The sequence below is a fragment of the Mobula birostris genome, chromosome X, assembly GCF_030028105.1.
Source record: "Mobula birostris isolate sMobBir1 chromosome X, sMobBir1.hap1, whole genome shotgun sequence".
NCBI classification, from domain to species: Eukaryota; Metazoa; Chordata; class Chondrichthyes; order Myliobatiformes; family Myliobatidae; genus Mobula; species Mobula birostris.
Window position 1 is genome coordinate 55,767,158 of NC_092402.1, and position 13,068 is coordinate 55,780,225.

At 46.5% G+C, this 13,068-nt stretch overlaps 1 protein-coding gene across 1 annotated transcript in view; it reads right to left on the reverse strand.

The window, feature by feature from the left end:
• Window positions 1-201: 201 nt before the first annotated feature.
• The window catches only part of tamalin (trafficking regulator and scaffold protein tamalin), a 34,213-nt gene continuing 21,346 nt past the window's right edge, over window positions 202-13,068 (reverse strand). Inside the window, exons 5-8 of the mRNA XM_072248782.1 lie at window positions 11,266-11,359; window positions 9,481-9,547; window positions 8,256-8,322; window positions 202-7,072 (exon numbers count right to left, since the gene is read on the reverse strand). Coding sequence (XP_072104883.1) covers window positions 6,633-7,072; window positions 8,256-8,322; window positions 9,481-9,547; window positions 11,266-11,359 — 668 coding nt within the window. The 3' untranslated portion in view covers window positions 202-6,632. The remainder of the gene's footprint in view (window positions 7,073-8,255; window positions 8,323-9,480; window positions 9,548-11,265; window positions 11,360-13,068) is intronic.

The window sequence follows — 13,068 nt, forward strand, 5'->3', positions numbered from 1 at the left end:
GAGATTGTTTCCACGGATGCTGCCCGACCTGCTGAGTTCCTCCAGCGTGTTGTGAGTGTTGCTTTGACCCCAGCATCTGCAGAGTATTTTGTGTTTAAGATGTTGCTTGGGCTCTCAGACCTATTCTTCCATTCGTTACAAATCATGGCTGATTTTTATCTTAACTCTATTTACCCACCTCGGCCCCATGACCCTTACCTAAAAGAAATCTGTCAACTGCTGTCGTAATACTGAATTGAGACCAGCTTCTTCTGTAATTTTCTTCTTTGCACAATCTGAAAAGGGCTGCTAAAATAGGTACAGTTGGTAGGGCGTGGCGGCAGTTCAATTAAAACAAGCACTCTTCTTCAAGAGAAAACTGATCACATATTGTCAACCCTAAGCCGGATATTCAACAAACCATACCATGTCACAAGACACCCAATTTTAACCAAAGCCTAATATCACACATGCTTTAAACAGGTTTAATAATGCAAGCAGACAGCTACATTTTGGAGGAAAGCTTTAATCTTGTAATTAGGTTCCCTCTTTGCTTTCAATTCAACAAACATTTCATAGGTTGAGTGACCCTGGGGCTTTTCTCTTTGGAGGGAAGGAGGATGAGCAGTGGTTTGATAGATATGTACAAGATGATAAGAGGAATAGATCAATTAGACAGTCAAAGATTTTATCCCCCAGGTCCAAAATGGCTAATGAGGGGGCATAATTTTCAGATTACTAAGTATAGGGGGAGGGGACATGTTGGAAGTAGGCCGGACACACACACACACACACCCCCAAGAGTCAGGGATGGTGGTGAAGACAGATACATTAGGGCCAGTTAAGAAACTTAGCAGCATACGAATGATGCAGGAGTGAAGGATTAGGGTTAAAAGGTCAGCATGATATTGTTTTAAATTCCATGTCCTATATATAATATTGCAGTCGGGAGATTGTTTCTGCTTATGAGGGTGAGCATTATAGCAGTCACTGATGGTTCATTGAGAAGTTCAGGAGAACTTTATCTGGAACTTGGGAGTGGTTGAGGTGAATGGGGGAAATACTTGTGGAGAGAAGGAGAAAGGAATGAAGGATATGCTGATGGAGTGACACAAGATGGAATAGGATGAAGCTTCTGTGTGGGACCGAAGCATCACCATGACCCATTCGTGGTCAATAACTTGCTTCTGTTCCATATAATGATCTCCAAGAAACACAAAACGGCATAAGATTCTTGATTAGTTAGGGCATGAAGTGGAATCAAAGGTTATGGCGATAAGGCAGGAACTGGATACTGATTGTGGATGATCAGCCATGATCACAGTGAATGACGGTGCTGGCTCAAAGGGCCGAATGGCCTACTCCTGCACCTATTGTCTATTGAAGGGATAATGGGCAGAGGGGAGGCAGGAGATTGGGGCTGACAGGAAAAATGGATCAGCCATGATGAAATGGCAGAGCAGACCTGATGGGCCAAATAGCTTAATACTGTTCCTATATCTTAGGATCTGATAAAACCATGGGGAGATCCGTACTCAGACCCACCCCACAGGGGAAGAGGTAATGCTCATGTTAGCTTATCTGCCTCCAGAAGGTTGAGCAAAACAAGTAGGAGAGAGAACTGGGAACAAACCCATTGCAAAAGGCTTCCCCCCCCCCCCTTTCAAAATAGGCACAATTTAACTTAGAATGTGCAAAGCAAGGATGCTCATGGAAATTTTAACTGAGATTGTGAAGGAAAATTGGATAAATAGAGGGCACAACATTTGTTATTCAAAATAGCCCTGGAACAATGCAAAACAGAAAGAGCCTTTGATGTGGTTTGATAGCACTGCCATCATGCCTAGAAGGCACAGAGGCATTCTGGACCCTCTAGCACAGAAAGGGATTGGACTGGCCTCGTATCAACAACTTGCCAGGCACAAATAATAGGGCCAGACAGTTAGCTAATTACATCTTCACAAATATAGACAGACCTTGCATTTACTTTGCGCCTTTCACAACCTTGAGCTATCCCAGGTGACTTCCAACCACTGAGCTGCTTTTGAACTGTCGTCACCAGTTGGAATTAAGAAATGCAAAAGGCAATTTATGCACAGCAAGCTCCCACAAACACCAGCGTGACAAAAAAAAAGTTTTACTGACACTGCTTAGAGGGACATACACTTAGTGGCCACTTTATTAAGTATGCCTGCACATTGATGCAAATGTCTAGTCAGCCCAATCATGTGGCAGCAGCTCAGGGCATAAAAACATGCAGACATGGTCAAGAGGTTCAGTTGCTGTTCAGGCCAAATATCAGAAATGTGAACTAAGTGACTTTGACCATGGAATGACTGTTGGTGGCAGATGGGGTAGTTTGAGTATCTTAGAAACTGATCTCCTGAGGTTTTCACACTTAAGTCTCTAGAGTTTACAGAGAATGAAGCAAAAAACAAAAAAAAACATCCAATGAGTGGCAAATCTGTGGCTGAAAATGCCTTGTTCATGGGAGAGATCAGAGGAGAATAGCCAGATTGATCCTAGCTGACAGGAAGGCGACAGTAACTCAAGTAACTACGTATTACAACAGTGGTGTGCAGAAGAGCATCTCTGAACGCACATGTCAAATCTCGAAGTGGATGGGCTACAGCAGCAGAAGACCACACTGGGTTCCTCTCCTGTACCTAACAAAATGACCACTGAGTGAATATCGGCCAGGATAACTCCGCAGTCCTTTTAAAAAATGCCACACACTCATCTACACAGAACTCCCCTCTCCTGGATGTGCAATCTAGAATTTGTACTCAAGTCTCTGAAGTAGGATTTGGCCCTGTAATGTCCAGATATGCTCATAGTGCCTCAGTTAAGATCACCTCCTGGGTCTTTCTGACATTGTCTGTAAAAGGTTACTCTGGGTGTCCCTAAACAGTGAAACACACTGAAATCTTGTGCCAACATTTGCAGTAAGAGGGCACCAGGTTCGGTTTTGAGTTTCTTTCCAAAAAAAAAGTTGGGATTAGTTACTTGCGTGACCTTCTATTGGCCCATCTCAAAAGGTCAGCGCATGTCAGCCCTTAGAAACCAAACATAATGGAGCAGAATGCGCCTCTCGGGTTAGCTGTACTCGACAGGATGTGACTGCCCTTCAGTCCGAGCATTGTTTGGTGTTGCTGCTTGGCTTCCTTTCAGCCGAGCCCTTGCTGTTTTTAGACTGTTGCATATGATGCTGGCACCCACCTAACACCCCCTCCCCAAACCATCTTACTTGCTGTTTTAACTGTGCTCAAGTTGTGGAAGATTCTGGTTGAAAACCTGACAGCTTCCACACATGTATTAACAACAATATAAAGCTTTTCAACATAACCAGTGTCTGCAAGCCTTTGCAGTTGCAGAATAAAGCCAATACCAAGAAACTATTTAGAGATCAGTATTCAGTGAGGCAATCAGTTTAGACCTGCAGTAAAAGGCTACTTAACGAGGCAGTACCCGGTCTCTTCAATTGCTATTCCTTTTAACCATTCAGTCCCACAGGATTTAAGAATTTATTATGTTTCGACCTGCTGTTCAGTCAGATCGAAATGAACGAAACAGTTCTAAGACCCTTGTGAAATCCCATCAAATCAGTTCTATTACGTGAGCCAAAACAAATTTGAGTGACAAACTTTAAGCATTAATGCTGTGCGGGGGGAATTCAATTACAGGCAAACTCTAGTGGATTCTTTCTCTGGTCACCTTTGGGATACAAGTGGCTGGAGGCAATTTCTTCATGACAATAATCATGAGGGTGGCAGAGTCCTGGAGTGCTACGACTGACCTCATTACACTGGGGGCTAGGCAAATGGGAAAATCACCCCAGGAATTTCATGTGGTTTTGTTCTTCACTGAACCTTTCCACACAAGGTGTACTCCTGACAGTTAAGACAACAAAGGCCTTGCATTTTCAAAGAATAGCTCTCAACGACCATGTGACATCCTGAAGGAACAGGAGTGTTCAGGAGTGTTGCTATTGCTGTAATGCTGGAAACACAGCCACCAGCTTGCAGGCAGCAAACTCCCACACAAGCCAGAGATAATCAGATAATCTTTTTTTTAAAATATAAAATGAGTCAGGGAAAGCATTAGCCAGGAGAAATCCCTTGTACTGTAATAGCTTAATGGGATTTTTTCCTGCTAGCATGAACCAGGAGATAGTTTAACATTTCTCGACACAACAAGACCAGACAGTGGAGCAGTCTTTCAGAATGTCTAGGCTGTCATGAATTATATTCTTTCTCTTTCAATTTTGCACTAACTTCATGTTTATTATGTTGTTTATTTTGCACATTTGCAGGTATAATATTAATTTATGTTTATCCTTCTCTTATAATGCACTCTGCTGCTGCAAAAAGCTGATTTTAATGATACTTAATGACATATACCCTGGGCATGTATGGCTATAACAATAAACTTGAACTCTCTGCCTTAAATCCACAGTTTTCTGCTAAGTCAGAGATCACAGACAAAGGTTTGACTGTGGAGCTCCCACAGATGAATTGTTCTCACCACTTAAAGAAAACATGAAAACTGGCCTTTTGACTGGCCTATGATTCTAGGTTGGAAGTGGGAGATGGGGAAGAGAGGGTCTGTCAATATTAGTGGCATAAATTTTTGCTGTCATTCACCAGTTAAACTGTTATAACACCTCACCGCCTGACTTTCACTCCATGGGAAGGGGGGTGGGGGAACAAATCAGCACTACCATCTCCAAAAGCAAAAAAATTTATAAATGAAATTTGGGCAATAGCTGTGTTATTCTAGCAAAACATGATATCAAAGAGCATTGCCCGTGAGACTTTGCTGTGTAAATTTTTACCCTTGACACAGCTGAGATTGGAGAAATTAGCTTTGTCACATGGACATCAAAACATACAGTGAAATGTCTCATTTTGCATCAAATCAGTGAGGATTGTGCTAGGCGTACCACAAATGTCACCACTCTTCCAGCGCCAACAGAGCATGCCCAGAACTCACTGACCCTAACCCATACGTGTTTGAAACCCGAGAACGTACAGTGCGTGCACCTGACAGACGAGCAGATGGAATCGAATGCCGGTCTTACAGCTGGTGCTGGAAAGTGCTATGCTGGCTCTATGCTAAAGTTAAAAGAGCGACGCTGTGAGGATTGGCTGCACAGAGTTTTACCCCGACACAGCTGAAGTTTAATCTCGTTGGAATGTGCAGTAGGTACACCACAGCTAGTTGGGCATCTTAGGCCACAGTGTGGAAAGATTGGACTCAGACTGGGAAAAGAAGTTTGGTACAAAGTCTGAGAGCTGTGGACTTGGACCTGGCTTTAAGCCACTAATTCAGACATTCAAATTGGTTGAATAACTCAGGGGTGCCATTTGACACCCACACAGAGACTTTGTGGAACCCCTTCCTTCCCTGCAGCCGCACCCCACCAAAAAAAAAAATGCAGCCAAGGCTGCAGCCAGTTGGAAGCAGCTTCCCAGTTATTCCCTCCTTACAGCTCACTTTTTTGACTGAGCACCCTCACGAACTTCACCCACTTCTGATTTGCGCCATTGGAAGTGCGCTGGCAGCTCTGCAAGGTCGTCCTGCGATACGGGAGAGATCACTTAGCAGCAGCCAGTGCGAGAAGACTAAATGGGCCAAATGGCCCAATTTTGCTCCTAATAAAGGGGACGTGGCAGTCGTGAGAGGACAAAAGGAATAAAAAAACCTGTGTGCTGTGACCACGGGTAGCATAGCCACTAAATATCAAGTTCCTTTACCACAAGCAGAACTAAGAGTGAGGTCAGATCAGCCAGAAACCTCAAGGCAGACTGTTCACAGCTCACCAAACAATGGAGCTGTAATGGAAACAGCTTAAAGGTCAGTCACACCCACCCTCAAAATTCAACATAAAAAAAAAGAACGTGGACATCAAGCAGCTAAAGTGGCAAGAGCCAAGCTCGGCAGATGAACTTAATGTATGTGGGCTGGAGTGTTGGAGTGCTCAGGTCAGGAAGGTACACAGCTGACTCTCAAGCTCACTGGGGTAGTTTGTGTTCAGTGAGAGCACTCCAAGTTAGCTCAGGTGCCTGATCTCTGTATGACAAAGGCAGTGTTGGGATTGAGACCAAAACGCGGCTCTGTTTCACCGTCCTGCTCTTTGGAATGCCGTGAGGCCACTCCTTTCCCGCACTTGAGCAACACTGCTACCACCTTACCCGAGAGGAGGGAGAGCGATCACAGGGTGAAGCAGCATGGGCGCCCATCAACCCCTCAAACTTGGCCTCTATATTGATCCCAACCCCTCTCCTTCCCACGGAACCCCGTAACCCTTGACTACTTCCTCTGCCTCAGAAGGTAGGACGGACTGCAAAGTGTTAGAATGAAAGCTTGTGCTTCCAAAGGAAAAGCGTGGAGAAAGCACAAACGACCACTGCAGTCTTATCGGACTTATCCCAAAGCTCAAAAGCCATTAAACGTATCTCTTACCCTCCCCTCAGTCACATCCTTTGGCACAGACACTGTCCAGCTCACTGTTGAACTTGCTGATCCTGTGCAGCTCCAGAGAGTCCTCAGGTGCATCTCCCCTCTTCTGGCACCCAGTCCGTAAGACTTCCGGTGGCAGCAATTAGCGTTGAGAGTAGGAAATTTAATAAATAGATGCACAGCCACATTGCCTACAAATGGCTTTCTTCCTCCTCCACTGACCGGTTCAGTCCTGGGATATACTTGAGCAGTCTCTTCCGCAGGCTCTTCCTCCTGGGCTTCCTCGGAAATGTCCCGAAAGCAGCTTGGTTGTTGCATTTCTCCCAGGAGGTGGAGGAGCCATTGTGCCCAACCCTGGCGCTCACACTCCGTGTCAGTGGTTTCTTGGCAAGGACCACCTCGTTGCTGTGAGTGCTGTGGTTGTCTTCGCTGCTCATCTCTAAGGGGTCAAAGACACAAGTCTGATAAATGGGCTCGTCGTTGCCCTCCATGGTACTGGTGCTGCTGTGGGTACTGCCACTGGAGTGGCTCTGTCTTTGGGCCCCTGGGCTGGAGTAGAGGCCTTGACCATAAAGGCTGGCTCTGACCGATTCGAAAACGTCATAAACACTTGGATCTTTTGACACGACCCCTGGAAAGAGGGCACAAACACCAGGTGGTAAGGTCGACAGACTAGAAGGCTTGCCACACCTACGCTTCCAATCAGGCTCCAAAACACTGGCATCATTTTACCCGCGTGCCTTCCACTCTTGCCACTAAATCCGGCGCTTTGGGTGCCAGTGCGTCAGCCACTGAGCTCGTCCGGCAAGGAACCGAGCAATGGCCCGATGGGCATAGTGACCATAGGGTATGGGCCTGGCACAGCCAGAGGCTCGGGAGCTGGAACCTTGCCTGCAAAGAATTCAATCCATCTGCGGAGTTCAGTGCTGGACATTACCTAGGTCCGCTTTGCATGAAAAATAAGAGTGAAAGCAGTCATCAGGAGGCATGGGAAGGGATGCTAATCTCTGGTACCAAATGAAAGAGAGCAATTGCTGGGACTGTGTTTGGAGAGGAGGAGGAACAGTGGTCTTCTAAGAGGACTGTCCCCGCCACTTAAACACTTCTACCTCATTGCAGACAGCCGCCTGTATTGGACAATTTGCCAACACCGCAGGCACTGGGTGGCAAAGGCAGTCAACGCGTGTTAAGCGCGGCAATTTTTTTGCGGACTGTTCGAGCAGCTGTTCGCGCTTTGTTGCGATGTGGCTGTGCCCTTCAGTAGGCAACCTCCCCCCTCCTCCCACCAAATCTCCAACTGCACAGGCTGCAGGCTCTCTCTCCCTTCTGGTTATTATGGGCTGTGGGATGAATTTCTGGCCAGGCCTCCGGGAAATGTTTCTGGCCACATCACTGCTATGCACAGTGGGCACATTGCACCAGCCCACCACAGGCCACAGGGAGCGTACCCAAGCCAATGTTAAGACAATGGCTGCCCACAATCTCACCATGTGTGTATGCATTTGTCTAAAGGCAAATGCACATTACATCCATCTTGACCAACAAACCTATGGATAAATGTGAGGAACTACAAACTAGACATCCCAGGTGAAAACTCAATCCCATCAGCCTGAGCGCCAAAATGACCCTGCTTCACATCCTTTATTTTACAACCACGGTTGTGCTTGCTGCCTCTTATGCCTCTCGGTTAAAATTGGGATTAAAGCACAGTTGACCAGAAAATCCTCACACTATCCGACTCGAGCTACAGTTACCCAATAGAATCAGCTCCCAGTGCCTGGCCTCACCAAGGAGGAGATGCGGAGTTCACCTACCATGCACCAGTCTCTGTTCCTGGGCCATTAGGGATCTGTACTCCTCCCACTTCTCCTGCAGTGTTTGCTGGCAAAGAACAACAATAAAATCTCACATGAGAGAAAACAAATAAGCTTGCTACAAATGCAACACTAATTCATCTCCCAATCTACCTCACTGTGCCCCCTTGCACTTTATCTGTCGCCTCTCACTACACTTTCTCTGGAAGTGCACCACTGCATTCTGTATTCCTCGTTATGACCCTCATCAGCCTGAATGGCATGCAAACAAAAGTTTTTCCACTGCGTCTCAGTGCCTGTGACAATAATAAACCAACTATCAACAGCAATTGGTGAGCAAGTCACCATAGAGAGCCAAGAGGTGAACGGAGGATGGAGGAAGGGGAATAGGAAGAGTGGGGTGGAGACAATGGGGGAGGGATGCTGAGGTTCTTCAAATAGACATGACAGCTCTGGCAAAAGGCCCAGTGTGACGAATCAAGGAATGGGAAGAGGCCCCTCTACAGACTATGTCCAATCCTGATTTATTACAGAGTCTACCTGGTCTACTTATTACCTCTGGTGTTCAGAGAGGTGAGACACGGAGAAGTGGATGTTGAAATGATCTCAGCTTGTCTGCCATTAGGCTTTGTCACTACCCAGTCTCAGACTAGATCAAGGGATGGACTTAAGGGCATCACACTGGCACACAAAGTTCCTGACACCAAAGTGTCCTTGTGCATCAATGTGCCTACATTGTGATGCTGTTCCATGGGCAAGTGTGAAACACACTGAACCAAGTCAGTATGGCTGGGTCACAGAACCAGGTTCTGGCGGGATGTTGGAGGACCTATTAGAAGGCGGGCCTGTTCCTCAGTCACCTCTACCTTGTGCATAGAATGGCACTGAAGAGGTGAGATCCAACAATCACTGACCTTGGAAGATCTAAGCACTTTCAAGATCAAGAGGGAAAGAACTTCTTGAGATTTGATGAGAAATCAAAACAAACTCTACGTCCTCTCGCCGTACAAAACTTTACGACCCTCAATCTCACAGATACTAATTCAGGTCTTCCTCTAACCCTGCTAATGCCAAATAAATACAGGATCCCATAGTCTCCAGAGTTTGCCCTCATCTCAGATCCTGTTGGAAATGTGATGATATTGTGTGTCGTGTCTCCTAATCCAGCCTTCACATGGACAATATTCCATGGCCCACAGATAGAACCAGGCAGAAAGCGATTTACCTTCAGGTATTGCAGTCTGGTTTCCAGCTCCGCTCGTCTGATGGAAGCTCCGTACACAGTTTCAAGCCTGGCAGTGGAAAGGTACCAGTCAAACACTGAAGGGCACATATTCCAGATATTACCTTTCCACACCAATTTCTTCTTTTGGCTATTTCTTTTGTGACACTGTCTTATTGCTACCATGGACCCGTGGTATTCCTCTAATAGGCCACTCCCAGTTCTATCCTGCTGCTCCTCTACAATCAACTATTGGCATACAGAGAACGAGGTGGATATCTACATAGTCACTCCGTGCCTCCCATCCTTAGAGGAGCACTCTCCCAACCCATTCCTCCCTCTGATGGCCCAGTAAGCCATTAGACAACGAGACATAGGAGCAGAAATCTGCTCCACCATTCAGTCATGGCTGATTTATGTTCCCTTTCAACCCCATTCTCCTGCCTTCTCCTTACTATCTTTGATGCCTCCAATAATGAAGAACCTATAAACTTCTGCTGTAAATATATACACTGACATGGCCTCCATAGCCATCTGTAGCAAAGAATTACACAGACTTCCTACCCTCTGGCTAAAGAAGTTCCTCCTCATTTCTGTTCTAAAGGGATATCCCGTCTCTTGCACCGAGGTTGTCCTTCTGCTCTGAAACTCCACTACTATAGGGGACATCCTCTCCACATCCACTCTATCTAGGCCTTTCAATATTCAATAGGTTTCAATGAGATTCCCCATCATTCTTCTAAACTCTGGCGAGTACAGGCTCCAAGCCATCGAATGCTCCTCATACATTAAAACTTTCATTCCCATGATCGTTGTCCTGAACCTACTCTGGACCCTCTCCAATGCCAGCACATCCTTTCTTAGATAAGGGGCCCTAAACTGCTCAACACATTATGGTCAAAATGAAACACATTAGAAAATTTGCTGAGTGAGGCATCAGTGTCATCCAAGAGGAGATTGACTCATTGCTTGAAACAACTATATTAAGATAATATCAAGGGTTTCCATGGAAACATACTGTATGAGGAAGTATATCAAAAATTTAAAAAAAACAGAAGAGACCACTGGGGTTAGAAGTTAGGCCTCACTTGCATAACACTTAACAGTCTTGGGCTCCCTTTGCAAAATTTGGCCTTATGGAAGGCAAGTGTTAAACTCAATGACTGCAAAGTGTAACCACGACAGTAAAACGCCAGAGGAACTCAGCAGGTCAGGCAGCATCTATGGAGAGGAGTAAACAATCGACAGTTCTGGCTGAGACCCTTCATCAGAACTGGAAAAGAAAAGGGGAAGAAGCCAGAAGAGAAGCTGAGAAGTGATAGGGAGAAAAGGTGAAGGGCTGAAAGAGGAATCTGCTCGGAGAGGAGAGTGGACCATGGGAGAAAGGGAAGGATGAGGGACACCGGGGGATGGGCGTGTGGGGAGAAGGAAAAGGGATAAGAGGGGAGTCAGAATGGAGAATGGAAAAAGAGAGAAGGGGGAAGGGGAGAAATTACCTGAAGTTAGAGAAATCAATGTTCATGCCATCAGACTGGAGGCTACCCAGACGGATTATGAAGTGCTATTCCTTCAAACTGTGAGTGGCCTTATCCTTCTATCTTTGCAATAAAAGTAACGCTTCAGATTATGTGAATAGGAGTCAAATGGAGCACAGGCCACCCTGAGATTGCACTAGTGACATCAGTAGCCTTCCTCCAATCAAGTGCCTTCTATTGATCTAAACCTAATGGAAGATAATTGTAGACAGCTTTAGAATAAGGATCAGCACCAATCCTTGTGTTTAATTACCTCAGGCAATTCCCAGATGACTTGATAAGATCCACAATATCTCGATGGCGGAAACCGTCAACAGATGTCCTATTGATGCTAGTAATGGTGTCACCTGGAAAGAAAGCACACAGCTAGTGAGTCTCAAGGCAACTGCCACTTACAACTCTGACAGAACCTCAGATGAAACACTCTCCTACTTGTCCGTCAAGACAGGAACTCAGCACAAGAAATACGTCAAGGAGCAGGTACAGCTGAGAAAGTGAGAACTTTTATACAGAGATGACAGTGATTGAATTGAGCTTAGCTGGTTAATTAAATTGCCCCATGTGGAACTTAACCTACACAAACTAAGAAGGTCCCAGGAGCAGTCCTTGGTCTGTGTAAGAGTCAGTATATAAACAACAACAACTGTTCCTGATAGCCCTTGGGCTGGACAGGACAGTATCCTGCTACAAAATTATCTTTCTGCATGCCGGGTGCAAAATAAAACTTTTCTTGTCAAGACACCAAAGACTGGAGATGCTGGAATCTGGAGCAACACAAAAGACGTTGGAGGAATCTGGTAGGTTGGGCAGCACCTGTGGAAGGAAATGGACAGTCGACATTTCAGGTCAAGATCCTTCATCCAGACCACTGACTATCCATTTCCCTCCACAGATGCTGCCAAGCCTGCCCAGTCCTTCCAGTCCCTTTTGTGTTACACTTCCATGTGTCTTTATAATGTTGCGTCTCCATTCTGCCTCACAGAGGGCTCCTGTACTCTGTCTCCTCAGAGGGAGAAATTCACCCACTCTAATTTCAGTCGGGGACAGTGGCATCTTAGGCACTGGGATTTTTCCACCAGTGCTGGGTTCCCTGGGATCCAGATTGGCCATTGACCAATAGAGATCTCCCAAATAACCCTGACCTTTCCCCCAACAGGAATGTTTTCTGGGCCTGTAGATCACCAGGAGAATTTCCTGATAGTTAGTGTCACATTTCCCAGAGGCACTCGTCACTCCCCATTCCAGTGGGAGTCCACACAGTCAGGCATTCCAACTGCCCGAAGGGACAGATCCCAGCGGACAAAGGCTTCGCTCTCCTGCCCTGGCTCCTTGCTCCAAGGTGCTGTCTGTCCACAGAAGTACAGTGCCAAGACAAGAACCAGAATCTTTGTGAAGCACCACTGGTCTCCTCGAGATGAGGTTCCGGAGGCTACACCAGTGCAATACCGCCCCATTGTCCACACCCAGCTGCCTGATCCAGAGCCTAAGGCCGGTGAAGTGGATCCCGCAGAGGAGGGGGAGCAGGAGGAAGAGTAAGTAGGGGGGACATCCCTCATACAATCCACAGATTTTCTCCCACTCATCACAGGGCAGGCAGTGTCCACATGGGCGGAAGGGACTTCCTGTTCGAGTGATCCTGAGGAACCACAGCCCCCCCCCCCATCTGCACACCCCAATCATTACCACTAGCATACTACCCCGAGAAACTACACAGGGGAGCCTGAATAGGTACAAACCCCCTCCTATCCTGATGTACAGGTCCACCTACACTGACCACAACACCTCAGTGAGTCCCTGCTCCTGTTCGTTCCTAATGACTGGCTGCAACGTCCCTGTCACTCCTGATGAGTGACACCTCACTTGAAGAACTGGGACCCCCACAGGCAATACATTCCCTGTGGGTCCCCACTCTACAGGGGTAGACAGGACACCTTAGACATTTACTTCAGTGTAAGCCCAGTGCATCAAGACTGTCACTCCTAGAGGAGACCACTGCAGACATCTCCTGCCAGGACCTCTTGATGTTGGGCCTGTTGAATCTCAAGGCCCCGTCCCT